Here is a 23,236-nt window from a genome sequence, read left to right as displayed (position 1 = left end):
CCATGGTCTTCACTGTGTTCAATTAGTGTTATAACACACGGCAAATGGTTGCACATTTCTTAAAATAATTCTTACATGAAAATTCTAGTTCATACTGCTCAGGGCCCTCATTGATCAATTCAAAGAACACTATTCATGATTAAAATGATCTCATAACTTTAATGACAAGTTCACAATGTTGTGAAATTTGAACAAGTATTCAAATTTGTCAAATTGACAAGAAGGTAAGTAATTTCATACTCTGAAATGGCATTCACCTAGCAAGTCCAGTAGGTTTGAGTTCACACTCTGCCAACAGCTCCTTCAGCAAATAACCTAGCAGTGTTCATGAAGTCAAATCATCTATGATGGGGCCAACCAGTTTGATGAACATTAGTCTATTAAGCCTTTGAGGATTGAGTCTACGGTATTTTTTGCCCTCTGTTTGATGGCATTTTGTACTGAAAAGCCCCTCTCACATGGGGCAGAGGACACTGGTATGACAAGAGCAATTTTAGCAAGAATGCAGTGTTTCCGCTGCCGTTCGCCAATTAGGCAATTGGCGAATGGAATGTCCATTTGGCGAATTTTTTGAAGACCAGTTCGCCAGCCTGGCTAATCCAAATTCCTAATGCGGAAGTGTTGAGTCATTGCCACTGTTTTCCCTCTTGGCCTAAGGGGTTTAAAAATGGGTGGTATTGCGCACGCTCTGTTGACTTTTAAACAATAGTCTAGGGGTTTAAGCTGAACGTCGCTGAAACGTTTTTAATGACCCGCCATGATTGATTTGAATAGTACACATGGTACATGGTGCATTGACGGGTCGCTTACATAATGACCTCTTACGTACAGAAAAGCAGCCGACACTGATCAAAGTTCAATAGGGCCAGCAGAATGCAACCCGATAGCCAGAGACCCTGAATCACTACCGGTAAACTCTCAGTCACTGGCGAGCTCCACTGTCTGTACAAGTGAAAACGGCAAGAAACGCTAGAAAACGTGACCAAGGGCAGTGTTGAGAAGAAACGTAAATTACAGGAGGAATGGTTTGTCGAATTCCCTTGGTTGATTTTGGGAATTTAGAGAAAGACAAACAAATGTTTTTCTGTAAAGTGTGCCAATCAGCAGGGCAGAACAATATTTTGACATCTAGTCGGTCATATGAAGTTTTTAAAAAAAGACAACTTCACCAAACATGAACGTACCGCAGGGCACAGACTGGCGAGTAATTTTACTGTAGGCCTACAGCCCCCAAAGCAAAAACTGTCGACAGATTAATGAGGATTGCAATTGTAGGCCTGATATCGAGCAATTTGACTTTCAAAACAGAGCTTTCACTGTTTGGTCAAATATGAAAGACAGAAGAATTCGGATAGTTTTCAATCGGATTCGAACCCACAACATACGGCATCAGTCGCCTAGCTGAAAGGCAACAGACAGAACCAGTCGGCTAAATCTCCACTCCCAAAAAAGAGTGGTTCAATAGCCGGCTAAGTTGTTACATTTTCTGAATGAGGCCGCTCAACACGTTGTAGAGTTCGTGAAGCACTCACGCACGCATGCTCACTATCATACATCGCACATACACACTTATCGAAGCGAAGAAACGAATTTCATCGCTTAACTGGGCGAACGATAACCTCGGGGACAATTCTGTCCACCAGCAGTGTTACCTACCCAGGGTAGAAAATTCGGATAGTTTTCAATCGGATTCGAACCCACAACATACGGCATCAGTCGCCTAGCTGAAAGGCAACAGACAGAACCAGTCGGCTAAATCTCCACTCCCAAAAAAGAGTGGTTCAATAGCCGGCTAAGTTGTTACATTTTTCTGACTGAGGCCGCTCAACACGTTGTAGAGTTCGTGAAGCACTCACGCACGCATGCTCACTATCATACATCGCACATACACACTAAACTAAATGAACATGAATCATCAAGTATACCTTTCAGAGAAGGACTTGTGGAAAAGCTGAATGCTTTTAGAGAGATCATGGATTGTGAAAGTGAATCACTGGCTCTAGATCTGTCCAAGAAAGTATCTTTATCTGTCGGTGTGGGGACTGTAATATATGCTAATATATTCATGTAGTGACGTATTATTGTAGTGCGCATGTGCAGAATAAAGTAGACTCTCCTCATGCTTGAGACTAGTGAACAACGGCCTCCGTCTCTCTCTATACAATACATAGTACATATACTACAAGTGGCGACGAGGATAAAACATCAGTGACCTTAGAGTGCAAAGTGCATTGTTCGCGCAACGTGTGAGTTGTTTCGAACAAAATCGAGGTCGGAGAACGGAGAAAAAGCGGCAGATTCAATTCGGACTATCAAGCAGTTAGCAAGGAAGAGTGCCACGCCGTCGAGCGGAACTTGGGGCAGAGGATCGGAACAGTGGAAGCGATCCAGTAGCGAGAAGTAACTTCAAAGTAACTCGAAAAACTTTGAACAGTTGTTCTACGCAGTGCAGTCGGGGAAAATCTCAGCGAATCTGAAGATTTAAGACTGTGTCACCCGAAGTTCAAGTTTTCAAGTACATTCCTTTGTCTTAAGCGATAAAGTAAACAAGCGATAATGGAAAACGCCCGAACCAACGCCCGAATAACACGTGCTACGACTGAAGCTTTCGACAAGACAAAAAGTACTTTCAAGTCTTACTACAATAGGATGGAGAGGTTTTACCGTGTCAACGGCATCACGGAGGAGGAAGACAAGAAAGATGCTCTTTTATATTGCATTGGTCAAACGGCTTTCTCCGAGTTGGAGGATATACTCCAGCCAGCAAAACCAGAAGACAAATCGCTAGCAGAGATTGTGGCGTGCTTGGAAAAGTACTACGATCCAGCGCGGATGGAACTTGCTGGAGCTTTCCATTTCCTGAGGCGAGACCAGAAGCCAGGAGAATCGTGGCAAGACTACATAACCGCGTTGAAGCAGAAGCTGCGGGACTGTAACTACAAGGAGTGCTGTCAAGGCAGAATTTTGCGGGACAAACTTGTAACGGGACTGTACAACTCGAAAATTCGTCAGCACTTCATGACTATGAAAGACATTTCAGAGTTGAGTTTCGTCGAAGCGTGCAAGATCGCGATATCGATGGAAGTGGGACTGCACCAGTCGAATCAAATGGCGAAGGACACTTCAAGTAAAGGGACGATCAGTAAAGTAGTAAGCAAACGTGACTCTTCTAAGACTATACAGTGTTATAGGTGTGGAAATAATCATTTGGCTAAAGATTGCCCACACAAAAATGTTGAGTGTCATAAGTGTTCTAAACGTGGTCATTTTGCGAAATTTTGTAAGTCGAAACCAAAGGGCAAAGATAACAAAAGTGGTAAAAAGCCGAAGTCTGGTAAGTCAAAATCAGTAAAGGCTGTCACTGAAGCAGATAGCGACAGTGATGATTCTAATTGTAATGTGTATCATGTTGAGTCCTCCATTAATATGAATGTAAGTGGAGAAAAATCTGGTTATTATGTAAAACTGGATGTTAATGGTAAATCAGTGTCCATGCAAGTAGACACGGCAGCTGACTACAGTATCATGTCAAAGTCAGAGTATGACAAGAATTTCCGGAAAATTCCTTTGAGACAGTCGGGAATTAAATTGAAAAGCTACACTGGCGATACAATTTCCGTTAGTGGAGAAATTTCGGTCGAAGTGAGCTATGAAAGTCAGCGTGTCAACTTGCCACTGATAATAGTAGATCACCCTGGTAAACCAACATTACTTGGGCGAAACTGGTTGAAAAAGTTGAAATTAAATTGGGGTAAGATTTTTACAAGTGTAGCTGAAAAAGCTAACAAAGAAAGCGGTGATTGTATGACCGGTAATACGAAAGACAAACTTGATGTAGTCTTACGTAAGTACAGTAATGTGTTTTCTGATAGCTACGATGGTATGCGTGGGCACAAAGCTCACATCCGTGTGAAAGAAGGCGCCAAGCCTGTGTTTCATAAACCTCGTAGAGTTCCATATGCGCTCAGGGAAGCAGTGGAAAGTGAGTTACAAAAGTTAGAGGAAAACAGTGTAATTGTTGAAGTAGACCGCTCTGAATGGGCGAGTCCTATTGTTGTCGTTCCAAAATCGAATAAATCTGTAAGAATATGTGGAGATTATAAAGTCAGTATTAATCCAGTAGTTGAGGATGAGCAATGTACTCTGCCAACTACGCAAGATTTGTATGTTCAATTGTCAGGGTCAAAGGTATTTTCACGATTAGATTTGACGCATGCGTATGCACAATTGTCAGTTGATGATGAAAGTCGGAAGTACTTAACCATCAATACTCACAAAGGCCTGTATGCCTATACTAAGTTACCGTATGGTGTGAAGTCAGCACCAAAGATTTTCCAAAGTAAGATGGATTGTATCTTACAGGGTATTCAGAAATGTGTATGTAAACAAGATGATATTCTCATTGGAGGAAATAATGTTCATGAGAATCTTGATATTTTAGAGGAAGTCCTCAGAAGATTAAGTGATAACAATCTTCATGTTAATTTGTCGAAATGTGAATTTGTCAAAGCAAGTACTGTATATCTGGGTTTAGAATACAGTGGTGAAGGATTGAGACCTGTAGAATCGTCATTGCAAGCAATTAAGCAGGCTCCAATCCCAAAGAATGTCGCACGTTGCGATAATTTCTAGGTATGGTACAGTATTACCATCAGTTTTTGCCGAATTTAGCCACAACTTTACAGCCACTCCATGAATTGTTAAAGAAAGGAGTTGACTGGAAGTGGTCTGAAAAATGTCAAAAAGCGTATGAAAAATGTAAAGCAAAGTTAAGTAGTGAAACTTTACTTGTACACTATGATCCAAATAAGAAGCTGAAGTTAGATTGTGACGCTTCAAGTTATGGTGTGGGAGCTGTTCTCTCACATGTATTTGAAAATGGTGACGAAAGACCAATAGCGTATGCCTCTAGAACTCTAAGCCTGAGTGAATGTAACTATGCCCAAATTGAGAGGGAAGCACTTTCACTGATATTTGGAGTTAAGAAATTCCATGATTTCCTGTATGGGAGGAAATTCACTTTGGTTACGGACCATAAGCCATTGTTAGCAATCTTAGGTCCAAAATCAGGTATTCCTACCATAGCAGCTGCAAGAATGCAACGATGGGCACTGACTCTGCAGGCATATGACTATGATATAGAGTATCGTAACACACGAGCACACGCAAATTGTGATGCGTTGTCAAGACTACCAAGTCCAAGTACACAAGGTGCTGAGGACAGTGTATTTGCTGTTAGCGTAATAGATGAGAGTTTCCCAGTTTTAGCTGATGATATTGCTAAGGAAACCAAAGTTAATCCACTTCTTAGCAAAGTGTATGATCTTGTATTGAATGGTTGGCCCAGTTATTTCAAAGATATGTCTGAGGCACTTAAGCCATTTTATCGTAGAAGAGATCAGTTGTCAACGGAACAAGGTTGTATTTTATGGGGTACTCGAGTGGTGATTCAAAGAAGTTTCGTGAAAGGTTGTTAGACGAGCTTCATTGGAACATCCTGGAGTATGTGCCATGAAAGCACTTGCCCGTAGTCATGTATGGTGGCCAAATATTGATGCGGATATTGAGAGTAAAGTGAAAGCATGTTCAGTTTGTCAAAGAGTAAGACAAATGCCAGCTAAATTACCTTTACATCCGTGGGTATGGCCAATGAAACCTTTTCAAAGAGTTCACATTGATTTTTGTGAAGATAAGAAATACTATTTCTTAGTTCTTGTTGATTGTCATTCTAAATGGGTAGATGTAAAACCTATGAAGAGAATCACAGCTGATCACACTATTGATGAGCTGAGATTAATCTTTGCAGAACATGGTCTACCTGAGCAGTTAGTTTCAGACAACGGTCCACAGTTCACATCTGATGAATTTGGATTGTTTATGAAAAAGAATGGCATTCAGCATATTAAAGTAGCTCCATATCACCCGGCATCTAACGGCGCTGCTGAGAGAGCAGTGAGGCTGGTAAAAGAAGCCTTCACTAAACAAGTCTTAGCAGGAGATGCGTCTTTATCTCTGAAATGTAGAATTGGTAGATTTCTGTTCAGATACCGAACTACACCTCACAGTACTACAGGTGTAAGTCCAGCTGAGTTAATGTGCAAACGTCAGTTTCGTACTAGATTGCAATTGGTAAAACCCAGTCTTGCAAAGCGAGTAGAAAAGAAACAAAATGCACAAAAGAGCAGTTTGATCGTCATAGAAAACAAGAGAGATATTTTGAAATTGGTGATATTGTAAGAGTGAAAAACCCTAGAACAGAGTCAAAACTTGATAAGTGGTTATTAGGCTCTGTAATTGAAGTCAAAGGACCTAGAAATTACATGGTCAAAATTGGGTCCACGACTAAAATGGTTCATGCGGATCATATGGTGAAAACCTATGAGGAAAGTGAACCAGAGTTCAAACATATGAGTGTACCAATGGCTAGTGAATCAAAGGTGTACGTAAGGGATTTCAGTCCACAATCAGTAAAGAAATGCCTAGAGCAAATCCGACTGAAATACCAAAGGTAGTAAAACCTAAAGAAATACTGCAGTTATAGTTAATGGTACCAGTAAATCTGACAAAGTAACACCAGGTCAGGAGACGTCAGTAAAACCAAGTGTAATTACTGAACCAGTTAGAAGATCAAATAGAGTTAGAAAACCAGTAGTGAAATTAGATCTGTAGATTTTGCAATGTAGTTTATTTGTAGAAATCAGGCATGTAACACTTTTCTTTTGAAAGGGGAAGCAGTGTAATATATGCTAATATATTCATGTAGTGACGTATTATTGTAGTGCGCATGTGCAGAATAAAGTAGACTCTCCTCATGCTTGAGACTAGTGAACAACGGCCTCCGTCTCTCTCTATACAATACATAGTACATATACTACAGGGACAGTGTTCAACAATGTGTTGATACAGTATCTTGACGAACGAGAAATAAAAAGTTGTTCACATGACTGTGTTAAAAATATGTGTGTGTACATTTGTATGTTGTTTTCTTTGAAATATACCACTGTGTTCTCCCCAGAGCATTAAAAAGCATTAAAAATCATTACCATAACAATTGCATGTATTGTTATGCAAATTAGCCAATATATGATTTTTTTCCCCTGGGGAAAACTCTGTGGGCACGCTCATACTGAAACATTTTGGTTGCTAAATGGTGGCTAATCAGTTTTGATGCTAATTAGCCAGTATGGCTAACAGAAAAAATTAGCCAGAGGAAACACTGCAATGGCAAAATCAGGATACTCCTCTGTAAAATCAGTTGGCAACTGTAAAGGGCCAGTAGCTGAAACTCTTGGTGACTTTGCCTGTCCTTTTGGTACGGGATTTACACCTGAGAAAGTTAAAGTTATCTATAGTCTTATTGTTCATCTCCAAAAAACATGTTGAGATACATGGTATTCCACACCTCAACTCAGCTGATATAATGACTTCACCTGACTTTTTGATGAGTGATTTAGGTAAGACAAAGTCTGATTGTTCTCCTCCGAGAGACATGTTTGAGATACACAGTATTCTGCATGTCAACTCAGCTTGTACATGAGTGAACTTCAAAATGTTATTTTATTGTTAATTGGTGAATTCCACTCCAGTCTGGAATTCTAATTTGAACAGAAACAGTGCATTTTACATTTCCATTGATTCTGAGTTGGCAAACTAAATGTTGGTGTTTTTACATGCATTAGGGGTATGACAAAAGAAGTGACGATGATTGATGTATAAAACAAAACAAAACTGATAAAACCATCAATAGTTACAGCTACTGTCTGTTAAAGTGCCTGTCACTCTTGTAAGTGTCAAAGATTGACTTTATTTATGTTATGTTGATTCCTTAGACTTTAACCTTTTTGTTTTATTTTAATTTAGGAACAGCCTGCAAACACCTGACGTTATATTAACCAAATGATAGAGGGCGCTGTTAGCCTACCAAGTGTTGAGTAAAGACAAGTCCTGTAGGGTAGGTGTTTATGTTTCATGACAAATTTGCAAATCATAGTGTCAGGATTTTGAGACAATATGCTGATTTTAGCTGAGTCTGTGCACCAATATTTCAGATCTATGACAACACAGCAACATACAGGGAATCAGAAACAGAAAGATAGACCTGTTATGGTTATGACACAAACAATGGCAGGAAAATTATGCAGAAATTAATACAAATTGACTTGTGCAATTATGTTATTTTGTTTTTGCCGTGCAAATCAGACACAATGTAATTGTGATTTTGTTTTCATTATTCAGTGGTTCTGTGTAAAGAATTACTACAAGAACACATACTTCATATTTTAATATGCACTTTATTTATTTATTTATTTATTTATTTATTTGTTGCAACCCTTTAATAGGGGCTCACTGAAAACAATAGGAGCAGCAAATTACACTTGGCACTGGAAATGCAAATAAAAAGTCACAGAAAAAGTTACTTAGTTGCACTTAGAGAACTGTGTCAGAGTGCTAGCAAATTTCCTTTCTCAACCTATAATATTTAATCAATCTGGCGTGCCTCTCACTTTATTTTTATTTATAACTGACGGTAAAATGGAGCAATTATTCATGACAAAATTCCACCAAAACCATAAGAGCATACTGCTGCTGTGACTTACTGTTGTACCACGAATCCCGTTTGGGTTATTGTAAAATTATATTTCACTAGCATTAACTCAGTTTTCTGTGTAGCTAAGTACAGACAATTCAGAGTTGTTCTTTATGGCTGTCAACACTTAATAATTTCACAAGTTAAACTTAAAAATTGGTGGCAGGTCATTCCAAAAACTGAATCTTTATGCCCTGTCAATAATATTCTCGAGTATTGTGTGAAAAACTTGAATAAATAAAGAAACTGAATCAAAGTTTTTAAAAATTAGTGTGTAAGAGCATCAGCAATTCAGATCAGTGGTAATGTGTAAAATTATATTTAGGGAAAACAATTTTTACATTGCTTCCATCAATCAGTGTACATGTGTTCAATGAATATAAATTTGTTGACATTATGCAGAATGTCAAATGCCAAATCAATTATGACACTGAAATTCCTGCATTCACAAAAATGGTTAGGGGGGGCTGGAGGAATTCTGGGGTATATGAACTTTTTTGGAGTAGCAGATGGGGACTTGAAAGTTTGGCTCTGGCAATGGGAATTTGCATGAACTATTATATATTATTGCCTGAATACATGGGTTTATGTGCCCGAGAGCAGGTGACAAATTTGCCCGATGCCAGAGGGGAAAATTGTCTCCTGCTGCAAGGGCACATAAACCCATGCATTCCATTCAGGCAATAATATTTTTATTACATGCCTTTCACAGTTAACACTATATGACATTAGGTTAAATGCAGGGCATTCTCTGACAATTTTACCATTATTGACCAGCATCAAACAGATTTCAATGAAAGTCAAAATAGGAGTGTGTGCATTGATATTTTAATCTAGTGTTGTTAAGTGTCTAGCTTGATGTCGAAAATGTCAAAGTGCTTGACTGGACCGGGTAACCATGGAAACCGGTCAGTACATCGTTCATTGGCCCGCTAACTCCCGGATGTTCCTTTTCAAATCGATGCACAGATTTGCACTCACATCGAGGCATGTAATAAAACATTTTAATGTCGTCAAATGGTTGTAATATTAAACAAAACATAGAACATTTTGTCACATTTTTCATGACTTACTTTGTCTAAGCGTGTATGATTTTTTGTAAAAAATCAAAGCACATGAGCCTAGTAACAGGGCAGAAGCTGGAACTGATAATTTTTCAATATTTCTGTGCAATATATATCAAATACAGTTTCTTGCTGTCTCCCTACAGCATGCTGAAACACACAATATTCAGTTTGTCGACAATAAGTCTGATTATGTAAATATGTATTAGGTGATAAATGATTTACAATCCAGACTGACAGTCAGTCGTCAGTGATACAAATGCACAGTACACATACACAGGCTGTGTTGACAAGCTGAATACTGGACAATTCAACATGCTGGGAAGTAGAACAAGAACATTGTTGTATAAACTGAACAAAAATGGTGTCAAATGCAGTGCACTGCATACTGGCAGTGACAGAGAAAGCTCTGCCTCTGATGCAGTTCATGAAAAGTTTGGGTCACATGACACTCATGACAGTGAAATATACTTGTACACAAGATCAAACCAGAGAGCAACACATGATATGGAAGATCAGGAGACTTGAAAGTATCAGGAATTTTGGAATTGTAGCATATGACTATAATCAAATATTAAAGAAAAAAGATGGGGTCACCATGCCTGATTTTCTAAATTTTCACATTCTCATCATAAAATAACACAAAAGTAAAACTTTGAACTGAAAAGACTGTATGTAATTTTAATGAAAAAATGTGCTACTAAATGGAATTATTTATTTTTTAACAAAATTTGCATTTATTACACCCAGAATTTCAGAGATTAATCTCTGAAATTTGGGTGAAATAATGGCAAATTTGGTATTTATGTATTTATTTTATGGAATATTTTAGCCTTAAACTTAAAGTTTTGGCAATACACCCATCTCACGTTCCATATGCCATCCTGGATTGCCGGGTCAAAGGTCACTTTGGGAAAATAAAAGTCAATACACAAAAGTTGGCTATTGACACGTGGGACTCTTTCCACCAAACTTTACATGATTTTAGCAAACTTAAATAACTCATGCTTACTCAGAATGTTTTACTCAGCCATTGGCACGATCTATCATAGAATGAACAAAGTTGCAGGAGATTTTTTGTATATGGTTTGGCCCGGGAGATTGTGTGGCATCAACGATGGAATGCAGGTGCAGCCATCTATCTTGTCGTACACTGCATGCAATGTGCAGATGAAATCCAATTCATCTATTTTCGTTCGCCTTTGTTGGCATTTTATACGTTTGCTTTGGAAAGTCATTTACCAGTGCCATGTCAGTTACTGGCTGGAAACTTTCTACCCTGGTATACTTACGGAATAAAGACTCTTGAAGTTGAACTGGGCCTATACTGACTATGGTCTCCTTGACCTTCAAAAAATGACCTTTGACCTAATGTGGTTGTTACAAAGGCAAAGACAAGCAAAACGGAAAGTGAAAGTATAGCCATTTACTCTCTATTTTGTTATTGCTGTAATATAGCGACTTTAAAGTTGCAATATGGATCAAAATTGTCGATTTTTTTTCGTAAAACTAAAGCAAATAGACCATACTACGTTGAAGTACTCTTCTTAGCTAAGCCTCTTACCAATCCCGACACACAAATACGTTCATTTTGATACGTTTCGGCCGCCTAGAAAAGCTGTTTTGTAAACAAACTTTCAAAACAAAAACATTGGCGTTTTCTGCTGTGCACGTGACAAGTACCACCAAGAGTGATGACGTCTCAATAGAGTGCACGTTGGAGACACGATGGCAGAACTTGACATATATAATGATAATTCATTGTAAATTTTGCGTTTGCCTAACTTTGGTAGCATCACAATGTTTCAGAAATATAAGTATATCGATATGATAAAGTACAGCTCTACAAAAGATCGTGTGATTGATTTTTCTCACCCATATACATGTATGTCAGTGCCGCGCAGTGTGCACCTACTGTGTACGTTCGATCGATCGAGCGTCCAGACCACGTACACCGATCTGGTTGTGTTCACCGCGTGCCTGACAGCGTTTCTGCAATCCTCTCCCCGTTGCATGTTGTTACATTTTTCATGTTAAAAGGCGAGGTATCTGCACGCTATATTTATTTATATATTTATATAATATTTATCCACCACTGCAGAAGTTCGGCAACTGTCTTCCCCTCAGTCAGGTCTTGCATGGCCATGTCAGCGCGTCGATCGACGCGTAGCATCGTAAATGAGACCATGCCATGATGGAAACTGCAGTTTTTCTTTGTTTCCGAAAAATGCATATTTGACCTGAAGGATATAGATTATCAATGAATGCTAACAGATCTAAGTTATTTCCTTGCGGAGGGACTACGGCCCGGTTCACATTACAAATCGTGGGGTCCGCACGGTGTTGGTAGGTCGGTGTTGCCCGAGGAAACACCGCTGGCTAGCGAAGTTGATCATCACACAGTGGCGACGTTGGTGCTTTCGCGAGAAACTGTAGACACAGTCTGCCTCCTCGACGTGGTGCAGTAGTCGCGGTCACTCTTTTTTCTGGTTCCATCTTTCGATCTGACCAAACATGGTTTATTTTGCCGACATTGTGGGCTAATTTCTGCCATTTTTACTAAACTGAATCAGTCAGCAGAGACCAGGACGCGGGCAGACACCTGACCGCTTGCCCGTGGGAAGGCTAGCTAGGCATGTTGACACGATGTTGCAATTTCGCAAACCGTTACCATGCACCAAATACGCATGCGTACATATTCAAATAGTAAAATGACGTTTCAAATTTTGTGCTTTACTCTCGCAAACAGTACGTACCAAAACAGCAATTTATTCGGTAATTAAATCAATTTACTCAAATTAGAGCCATCCCCGTGTTCCTGTTAATGGTCGAATCTGCAAATGAAATTGTTATGGATTTTTCTATGAAGTCAAATCTTCGAAATATGAAGGTCAATTCTGATCCATATTGCAACTTTAAGCTACTGAACTGTCAAACATATCAAACGTGTAAATTTTGAATTTGACAGATGGCAACGTGTGTTTATATGAGTGGGAGGTATCATCAGATGAAAAGTGTTTATAATAACCACAGCCTGTATATGATGGGAATTAATGAACCACTTGATAAACTGTCATTGATATAAATTCACACAATTTCTTAAAGACTTGCCTATTTTTCCATACCTAACAATGTATAATTAATTTTGTTGTGAGCTGAAAGTGTAGATACAGAGTTGAATTGATCTGAGATAGCTGTGTATACAGCCATCTTCAAATTTCATGGAGAGGGTTTATTATGATTTTATACCTCTCAACCATCTCTTGCAGGATTTAGGAAAGATCGTAGGCTTTATTGATTCACTTTATCATTTCTGCAGTGAATTTGTCAACAAACTGTTCACAAGGGATGGTCTTCACCTAATAACCAACATGGTACAGGTTTGATGGACTCTGTCTTTTGCAGGGAATTGTCAACAGTGGAATGAAATGTATTAACTGATAGAACAATGTCAAACTTTCTTTCTACTTGCAGATCAGATGGTATCACTATCACCAGGCTTACTTAGTCTGGTAAGCCAGAAGTGAAGGTGACTCTGCCTGAGAAAGCTAGCAAAGATTTGTGTACTGACAGTGAGAATGTCAGGGAGCTTTTAGGGTGCCAATAACTGTACTTTTCCATGTAGACAAATCAATATGATGTAAGGAAGGCAAAAATGGCAAATCTGGAAACTTGAATATGTCCATGAAGCACAGAAATATCACCAAGACAAAGAAAATTAACATAATGTCTTTTGACAACAGTCACACTGATACATCGGTCACTGGATTTCATTCACCACACCTCTACACTGGTAAGCCAGTGGTGACAATTCAAAACCAATTTCAAACGGAGATCAACTAAATTATGCTGTAGCAGCACAGAAGTCACCAACTGAACAGTTTCCAAAATAGCTGCCTTCAAGTCAACTTTATTAGTGAATGTTTATTTCTTTCAATAGGTAACAGGAGAGATGTCCCATATTGTTCTGTTCAAAGGATAACTGTATCAACAATGGACTATTAGAGGGGATACTGCCAATTATTATGATAGTTTTAATCACACTATATCCAAGTCATTTTTGTGCCAGGTTTGTTCATTCTTACAGATTCCAGGCAAGTCTGTCAGGGTTAACCACATTCCAGTACAGTATTAACCAGAGAGAGGTACCAACATGGTACAGGTTTGATGGACTCTGTCTTTTGCAGGGAATTTTCAACAGTGAAAAGAAATCATATGTATTAACTGATTGAACAATGTCAAACTTTCTTTCTACTTGAAGATCAGATGGTATCACTATCACAAGGCTTACTTAGTCTGGTAAGCCAGAAGTGAAGGTAACTCTGCCTGAGAAAGCTAGCAAAGATGTGTGTACTGACAGTGAGAATGTGAGGGAGTGTTTAGGGTGCCAATAACTGTACTTTTCCAAGTAGACAAATCAATATGATGTAAGGAAGGCAAAAGTGGCAAATCTGGAAACTTGAATATGTCCATGAAGCACAGAAATATCACCAAGACAAAGAAAATTAACATAATGTCTTCTGACTACAGTCACACTGTTACATCGGTCACTGGATTTCATTCACCAGAACTGAGTAAGAATACACTGGAAAAATTCAGTGGTGACAATTCAAAACCAATTTCAAACAGTGATCAACTAAATGATACTGTTATTCAAGCAGTACAGAAGTCACCAGCTGAACAGTTTCCCAAAATAGCTGAAGTCAACTTTATTAAGTGAATGTTTATTTCTTTCAATAGGTAACAGGAGAGATGGTTTAAATCTGTACTGTCCCGGTCAATGGGTAACTGTATAGACTATGAGAGGGATACTGTCAATTATTGTGATGTACTAATCAAACTATATCTAAGTCATTTTTATGCCAGGTTTGTTCATTCTCAAGGCAAGTCTGTCAGGGTTAACCACATTCCAGTCCAGCAACCAGAGGGCGGTACAGATTGTGGCTTAAATTGTTTGAAATTCACAGTCTCTCTTTCAGAAACATCCATTTTCACTGTTTCATCATAAACTGATGAGGAAGTACCTACGGAATTGTTTTGGAAAAAAACCAAACATATTTTGACCCATTTCCAAAATGTAGACAAATAGACAAAGGAAACCTGAGGTAATTCAATAATGATGTTTATTTGTTTTTGCAGATAACATGCACAATTTGATGGATGCAACTTGCAAGGAATGGTGTGCAGACTGTGTAGATATCCCGGAAGATGTTTTCCAATATGAAGATGCCAAGTGGAGCGGCAGAGTGTGCAATTCATGAACAACATTCTTTGTATTTCACTTTTATCTGTTGGGAAAAATCTACTCATATCCATGCAGAAATATTCTGTCTGAGGTATGGCTTTTATTTAAATTGTAAATAGCAAACCCACAACCACACTTTATATATATATATTGATATCTGTTACTTAAGTTTCATACATCCTCTCTGCATAATGTATAAACTAGGACTGGAACTAATGCAGTTGGAGAGTCTGGAGTTTCTTCTGAATTGAATCATTTTTTTAGAGAAAAAAGTTTAAATTTTGTTGGGTAGTTTTACTTTGTTTCCCCCTTATTTGCCAAATTTATATTGAAGATCCATATTGAAGGACTTTTTGGCACATTCAAAGGGAAAGGCATGTCAGAAGTTTTTGCTAATGATTAATCCTATGTTTAAAGTGAGGAAAAATGATTTCAAAAGTGGTTTAATTTGCGGATACAGTTTTGTAGTACCAAAGGTCAATGGCTTTGCTACACCATGAAGGTAGCACAACACAAAGCTAACATCACTTGATTAGGGTCAAAGGTTACAGTGTTGGCTCTCCGAGTTTGTTGAGACTTCATGGACTCTCTGGTTCATACTGATTCGTACTCTTCCAGTGTAGAGAACTTGACTCTTAACCCTTTCACCCCCAGTTCCCTGTATACAGGTCCAACTTTACCATAGAAAACAATGGATTTGGGACAAACCATGGTGGTAAAAGGGTTAAGGTAGAACGCACCTCGGGGACAGACATTCGGACTCTCAAACTTTTACAATTCTCCTCTGATATACCACATGTGGGGGTTCATTTTAAAGCTCTTGGTGAAAGAAAACTTTTCACCGGCTTAGTTTTTCGAAATTTGAAAATTGTTATTTTTCTCCACAGAGGGATGGTGGCCATTTTGAATTTCTAATATCAGTAAATCTTTGGTAATTTGTTTCTCTAGTACCAAAATTTGCACGGTGACCCCCTATTTTTATTCTTGATTTTGAAAGACAATGATTGAAAGATTCCTTGAGGAAAGTTAGAGCAAAAGTTTAAGTCTTTCACTTTCGAGGTGCATACTACCTAATTTATACATTCACTTTAAGCAGCAAAGTACTCAATGACAAAATCTAGGGTTGTTATTGCTATATCTGATGTTTTCTGTATATTTCAGTGAATATTTCAGTGCACAGGTGGAGATGCTACCCACAATGCTCCCTGATCTATGCAAACTGGCATCACGTGTTCACCTGAAACAAATTTCTCTTTTACATAAACAATTATTACATGTCTTAAGGCATTGCTTTCATGACTGTGCTTTCTAAATAACTTTCCACGTTGGTTATCGACGTCAATCCCTTTTCCACTTTGAGACAGCAATTTTATCTGCAGATATTTCTGACTGCCACACACAATAATTTCAGTTAAACTTGGGGAATAATACACCGGTCAAATAGAGTGTGTGTTTTGGTTAGACAATTCTTGCCATATTGCTTAACATGAGAGGTACCGATACCGTGACTGTATATGTCACAATATGTTTTCACTTCACATGGAAACATAGTACGGTGCATGGTAGGTGTACAAGAATGAAGAATTGGTCAGAATCAGTAAACTAAAGTGTCATGTTTTGCGTTGACATTTTTAATGTTTTTTTATTGAATTACATTACCCCTTGTCTATTGCAAGGTAAATGAAAACTGGAGAGTAAATTGCATGTTTCAACACCAGTTTCAGTAATCTTGCAAACATAGCTGTGAAGTATATCATATATTTAATTCAATTTTTACATGCTATGAGTAGTTTTGTCGTAAACAGTGATTCAGATTTTTAATTTTTCTTTGACATTATTCTATTTTCATTTCAGTCACATATATCTTCTTGACCGTAAATCTCAGATAGTGCCCTGCATTTTCCAATCAAATCTTTTCCTTCACAATATCAAGATAACTTGTTTATAATTATAGTTTTGTATGTATTAACAATGGAAATTCAAATTTTACAAAACAGTGGACATGAAATTCATTTCATAGGGTATTGAGTCAGATGTTCTCTTGCTCTACCAGGCTAAAATGTGTGTTCTGAATTTTTTTTTCAGCTGTTACTGAACCATGCCAGATAAGCCGAGCCGGTGTAAGAATTAACTCAATCAACAACTTGCTATGTGGACAGACTGAGCCACTTCAGGGGCATCTAAAACACCCTCACGTGACAGGTATTTGTAACATAACAACAACAAACAACATTTAATTTCCTTTCGTCATTGCTGCCGAACAGAGCTCTGCATCACGTGGCAATAACTGGTCTGACGATGAGATCAGACGTTGGGCTGATGTCAGTCTTGGCAAATGAAAGTATACAGAGAATGCTAAACAGAATCTGTAGAGACAGCCTTGTTTACAAAAATATTGCTGAAAAGGGTCTACACAAGGGTTTAAACAGAACAGCTGATCAGTGCTACTGCAAGATAAAGGCACTCGTTAAAACTGAATTACAAAGAAGTTGTTGCCAGCAACAGACAGTACGACAGTACAACATCGTTATGTCAGGCATCTTGGTACAATGCTGTATGCTTGGCCATATACACCTTTTGAACTCAAGAGGGTGCATTAAGCCTGCTAAAACATCAAAACAAAGACTTAATTTTGTGTGTGTGGACACAAGCAGACTCAAACTATTAGTCCCCTGTGTTTGCAAATCACAAATAGTGTTGCAGAAACGTTTCCAATTTTCCCAGTCTGAACACAGTAACATTCTATTTGAGATTGGAAGTACTGATTAGTTTTTGCATAGTTGATACTAATTTGCATAATTATTTGTTCTACAGTCACATTTCTCAAAATAATATTATCATATCTAATGAGAATCTTCTTACATAAGTTATTGAATCAATCATGGGGCAGTTGCTGAAGATTGCTTATTTACATATTTAGTGATAATTCCTTACTAGGGATGTATAGATAGTGTTACAATGTTGATGAAACTTGCAATATAGGTTGAAGATACTGTGATATAACAGTTATGAAAGAAATTTATTTTAGGGCTAATTTCCAATTTTTCAGTCAAACAAATGTTTCCTTCCAAAGCAATTACCAGAAATTTTTTTGACTTTTATGCGTACATGCAAGGATTTTTCATTCTGATTTGACTAAACCTCATGGTGAAATTTGCATAAGTGAATTTTTCTGGACAAATGTTTGACCAAAATATACTCTTCTCTGAAAGTTTTTGGCAGATAGTTTAAGTGTCTGATGTATGATTTCCTTCACCTTCAATCCCATTTGGAGCAAAGTGTCAGTGATGTTATTATAAAATTTTGGTAATTTTAATTACTTATGATATGGAATGTTCTAGATATACCGGTAAGCAAAGAGTTGATGTTTGAATATTGATAGAAGAGACAATCTACAATTGACTATTCAATTATTTGTCTTTGGTTTGTTCACAGATGGAAACTCTTCTGGTAGGCAACAAGCATATGGCACACTTCTTCACAAAAAGGCAGTAGAATGTTGGTTGATAGACAGACCTTGAGAGTATGTGTAACATCACAATTACATACATGCAGTTATACATTGTAGTCAATGACAATACGCAATATTGCCACTTTTCAAACTTCATATAAATTTTTATGAAAACACTAATTATCTTGGCAAACCAACAGTTACTTTAATTAGTTTCAGAATTTGTACTTTGTACTTTGCAATGATCCTATCAACGTTGAGTTCCAGGCAATAATGAATACACAAAACATGTTTTTACACATATATTGAATTGGTTTATCACAGTATTCCCACTATTGGTGCAGGACTTTTTGGCAAGTAAGAGGACATTATGTTACCTTTGGAATACAGCTAAATATTTGCCGGCTAGATTGTGTGATCTTGTAGAAATATTGACGATTTAGTGCTATAAACCTCAATAATTATATTAGGTTTTATCCCAGCACATTCAAAATGACTTATTAATTATTCATTATTCAAGTTCAATTGAAAAAGAATATATAGCATACTTTTTTCCTAAGTTCTTACCTCAACCTTCACATGTCATTGATCACTTTTCTAACCATACAACTCCCATCACATTTACATTTATTTTCATCTTTCAAAACTTCAGTTTCCTTTTGGACGTTGACAGTGCAGTTAAAAATAGAAATCATTTGTTTCAATGTCTGCCTGTAAGAGCTAGAGACCACTTTTCACACTCAATAAATTTCACTTTGACTTCTGTTGTGATCCCAGTAATTCCATACATCAAACCAATTATTCTGTATTTTTTCTAGTGTTTTTTGGAATTGAATTGCAGTCAATTTCTCTAAGCCCACTTATTCATCGAAATGGAACAGTTCTTGTGTTTTTGACTATTATTAAACCTTATTGCAAACCCTGTTCTGTGATAGGGAATATCAGACTTTGAAATGTCAATTGGGTTAAGCCCAGAATCTGAATACAGTATTACAATCAATAGAACATGTGCAAATGTAGTCTCAGTTACCCAGACTGCTCTGCCCCTACACAGTCTGGGGAAATTCCATTCAAAAATCTCGGAGGAAGATGGTACAACACAGACAAGAGCATCCATCCTTGAACAACTGATCTGTGATATAATAGTTATGTTTTGAGACAAAGTCATGGATAATATGGCTTCAAGGTTCTGTAGACGTGACTTTTGAAATTCATCTTTAGTAAGTGTGAACGTATGACTTCTATGTCTTGGATCAGTTTACAGACAAGTATAAGACAACTGACCCAGGATATAAATGTCATATTTCACACTCATTACTTATGAAAGCCATTTCTACATAATCTTGAACATGTGTCAGAAAATAATTATTATATCATAGATCAGTTGCTCCCAGGGTGCATAGCTCTTGTCTATGTCATGTCATCTTGCTCTTAGATTTTTTAATGGGATTTCCCAAGACTGAAGGGTTGGCCAGAAGAGAGTCCTGCAGAGCAGTCTGGGTAACTGAGACCAGTACAAATGCATATTGAAATCCATGTATTTCAATATGGGTTTGTGCACATCTGTTTGTTTGTACTGCCATCACCAATTTCCTGTGCCTTCTGAATATGTAGGACACTGCCTGTCTATGTTTTATATTCTTGAGTGCAAATGTATGGAAAATTTGTCACTGTCACATTTGCATTCCAAAATGCCAGAGAAGTGCATCATGTTCATCCTTCACAAGAGCTTTGATCCGAATAAATTGGAGAATTATCCAAAGCCTTACATCTAACTCTCTCACTTACGTTAGTGCAATGAAGTAAAAATACTCGTTTAGCCTGATATACACATCAAACTCTTACCTCCATATTTACCCGAAAGTTTCCTTATCTCACCAATGTAGCGTGTACTCATCCCTGACTCAGAATCACTGTCTGATATGTCAGTTGACTCTGACTCAGAACCAGTCTCTGACTCAGAACCAGTCTTTGATAATTCAGATGCAGTATCACCACCTTCATCTACTGGTTTCATCTCAGATTCAGGTGATGCTGATCCATGCCCATCACCTGCTGAACAATGCATTCATACGTTATTTTCAATACTGCTGTTGAGTGACAGTGAAAACAATGCAATATGTGTAGTACGAGTCTGCCCTTTGATTGTATCTGTGACACAGTATACACATATTGACTGGCCATGAGGGCAACAGCATACGTCTGTACCCCGAGGGACTGTGAGTCACCCCCAAAAACAGACTGTTTCCCGAGGCCGTAGGCCAGTCAATATGTGTTTTATAACACACCTCATCCATAGCCATGCATGAGAACGTACTATACACAAAACTTGTCGCATGAATGATGTATATGTTGAAGTGGTTCGGCAAAAAAAAACGTTTTTCCCGACAGGGTCGCAATACTTCTGCAAAACGTTCAATGCACCTTTGATTATCGTTTCCGTTTGTTTCGAGTCCTTGTTGGAAACCAGAGCATTCAGTTCTTCTTCAGAAAGTCGGATAAACCGAGAAATTTCTCGACTATTGTTTCGCTCGTCCGCAGACGACATCTTTGTTTACATTCCAGTTCGCGCATGCGCCAATGTTTTTTTGACGTCAGCGGGCATCATTTTTCGGAACTGATGCCTGGCAGGCAACAGTTCCAACAAATGATGCCTGATGACGTCGTTTACGTGGATCAGCACAAAAAGAACGCATCCCACGTGACTATCAATTGGCGAATTAGAACACAGACTGCGGATGAGGTGTGTTATAATGTCCAATATTGCCTGTGTGCAAATATATTTAGTAACAAACCTGCCTACACTAACAGCCCCTTACTGACTCAGAGCCTTAGTAGGCATGGCATACCATGTTCCCAATAAAACTGCTAATTTGCCACTCATTGCCTTTACTTGCCAACAGAATTTATACATGCATGTGTATAAGTCAGTCAGCATATTGTTGGCAAAGTAAATAGCATAAGCAGTTTGAATATTAACTCTACTCTAATGCTGCTGGCAACATACACGATGTGTTGATTGTATAATTATACAATACAATATTGCATACAAACAAAAATGATATTCCGCTTTATCTATAAAAGAAACATCTCGATTCAAAAATTCATCAAAATATGGAGGTCTTAGCATGTTTCGTTGAATATGAGGTGAAGACCTCATAATGGTTTTAATGAAAGTTTACAACTTTCTTTTGCATAGACACACTTGCTTCATGATTGAAATTAGTTTTTATTACAAAAGATGTATTTTACTGTGAAAGCTTTGGAAATTTGTTTTTAGATAGAAAATGTAGATCTGACAATAGAAGTAGAGTCAAAACTACTGTGCTCTGAGACACGATGCAATACACTTAAAATTCCTTGTGTTTTGCTCAGCCCCATGTTTTGAAACATTTGTTGAACTTTTCAATATCCTTGCACACAAATTGGTCTCCCTCTACTTTGTGATCCGTGAATGGCACTAACCCAAACTCTTGCATAAAAAGTGGTGAATCTCCCCTTATTAATTCACTCTAGAATTCACTCTAGTCTCTAGTGTTAATGCAGCATGCTGTGGTTGTAAGGCAGCCACCAAGGTCACCTATGGGATACAAATGTAATATAAATGTCTACATAATAACCATGATCTCACCAGTCTTTCCATCAGATTTCTTTGCACTCTCTTCATCACTGTCAAGACTCATTGACATGCCTTCTGAAATCTGCTCCAGAATCTTCCCAGGCAATAATGGTGTACATGTAGCCCTATCTACTTTAGGCACATCACTTTGTCTAACTTTAGATTCTAATTCTTTAATGCTAACGATCTGACTGGTAACTTTGGATTCTAATTCTTTAATGCTGACAATCTGACTGGCTATTATTGTATCTGCCTTTGATAGTTCTTGCTGCTTTCTTTGATACAGATCCTGTACTGTTTCTTCACCCTGTTTAGCCTTTTCAAGTTGTATCGATCGACTTTTTATTTCTTCACTTGCCTTAGCAAGCTCACTTTGCTGCTTTACAACTTCCTTTTCTGCATTTTCAAGTTGTTGTTCTAGGATACTTTTTTCCTGCATTGCTGTTGATAGTTTATTTTGTACCTGTTTAGAATCTAAGGTAGCTTTTGTGCATGCCCTTTCTACTCCTTTAAGATTTTCTTTTTCTGTATTTAACAAACCCTGTAAAGTTATGACTTCCTGCTTAGAATTTTCCAGTTGCAACTCTAGACTTCTCTTTTCTTGCATAGCCTTTTCTAGTTTATTTTGCCAATCTGTAGACTCAGCTGTATTTTCTCTCTTCAGCTGCCTCACTGTATTTTCTACTGATGATAAAGATTCCCTAAGTTTAGCCATCTCTTCTTCCCTTTGTGCTAGTGCAAGTTTCAATGCTTCATTCCTTTCTGTCAGATCTAACTCTAATGACCTTTGACCTTTCTGATCTACCAGTGTGTGACTGACGTTATATGGAATCAAACTCCTAGCACTCAGACTATAGGGTTTAGCTGATGATTTGATGTACAGTGGTGCTCTGCCGTGTTGAGAAATTGATCTGCCAGACCTGCAAATATTGGACATGTTTAGTCAATAAATGCGCATGACAAAATGTGTATTCTAACAAGTCAAAGTGAAGGGAATACAATTGATTGCCACTTTCCATATTAATTGATACAAGACACCTTACCATAAAAATCATGTGTTTCACAGTCAGTGTCAGTGACAAAGAACTCGCTAACTCCCAGCACTGATAAGATCTCCTGTCTGGTGGATAGGATGTGTTGAATCTTCTCTGTCATCTTAACCATGAATTGTATGAAGTCCCACTGATCTCCTCTCAGTGCTGTGTAGTTGTCAACATTGAATATGGTAGGTAGGTACATCTCAGCTGATGGAAGGAGTCTGTAGGCTTTG

At 38.0% G+C, this 23,236-nt stretch overlaps 1 protein-coding gene and 1 long non-coding RNA gene across 2 annotated transcripts in view; one reads left to right on the top strand and one right to left on the bottom strand.

The window, feature by feature from the left end:
- LOC139125147 (tripartite motif-containing protein 2-like) overlaps positions 1 to 22,903 on the bottom strand; it is a 28,628-nt gene extending 5,725 nt beyond the window's left edge. The window contains exons 1-2 of the mRNA XM_070691252.1: positions 21,979 to 22,903; positions 20,193 to 20,399 (exon numbers count right to left, since the gene is read on the bottom strand). Of these exons, the coding sequence (XP_070547353.1) occupies positions 20,193 to 20,399; positions 21,979 to 22,903 (1,132 nt within the window). The remainder of the gene's footprint in view (positions 1 to 20,192; positions 20,400 to 21,978) is intronic.
- LOC139125261 (uncharacterized) lies at positions 14,803 to 20,109 on the top strand. The gene is made up of 3 exons (XR_011550171.1): positions 14,803 to 14,987; positions 16,982 to 17,098; positions 18,332 to 20,109. It is a non-coding gene; the product is annotated as an uncharacterized lncRNA (long non-coding RNA).
- Positions 22,904 to 23,236: the final 333 nt, after the last annotated feature.

Source organism: Ptychodera flava, assembly GCF_041260155.1.
Source record: "Ptychodera flava strain L36383 chromosome 3 unlocalized genomic scaffold, AS_Pfla_20210202 Scaffold_25__1_contigs__length_14229661_pilon, whole genome shotgun sequence".
Lineage (NCBI taxonomy): Eukaryota > Metazoa > Hemichordata > Enteropneusta > Ptychoderidae > Ptychodera > Ptychodera flava.
This window is presented reverse-complemented; position numbering and strand designations above follow the sequence as displayed.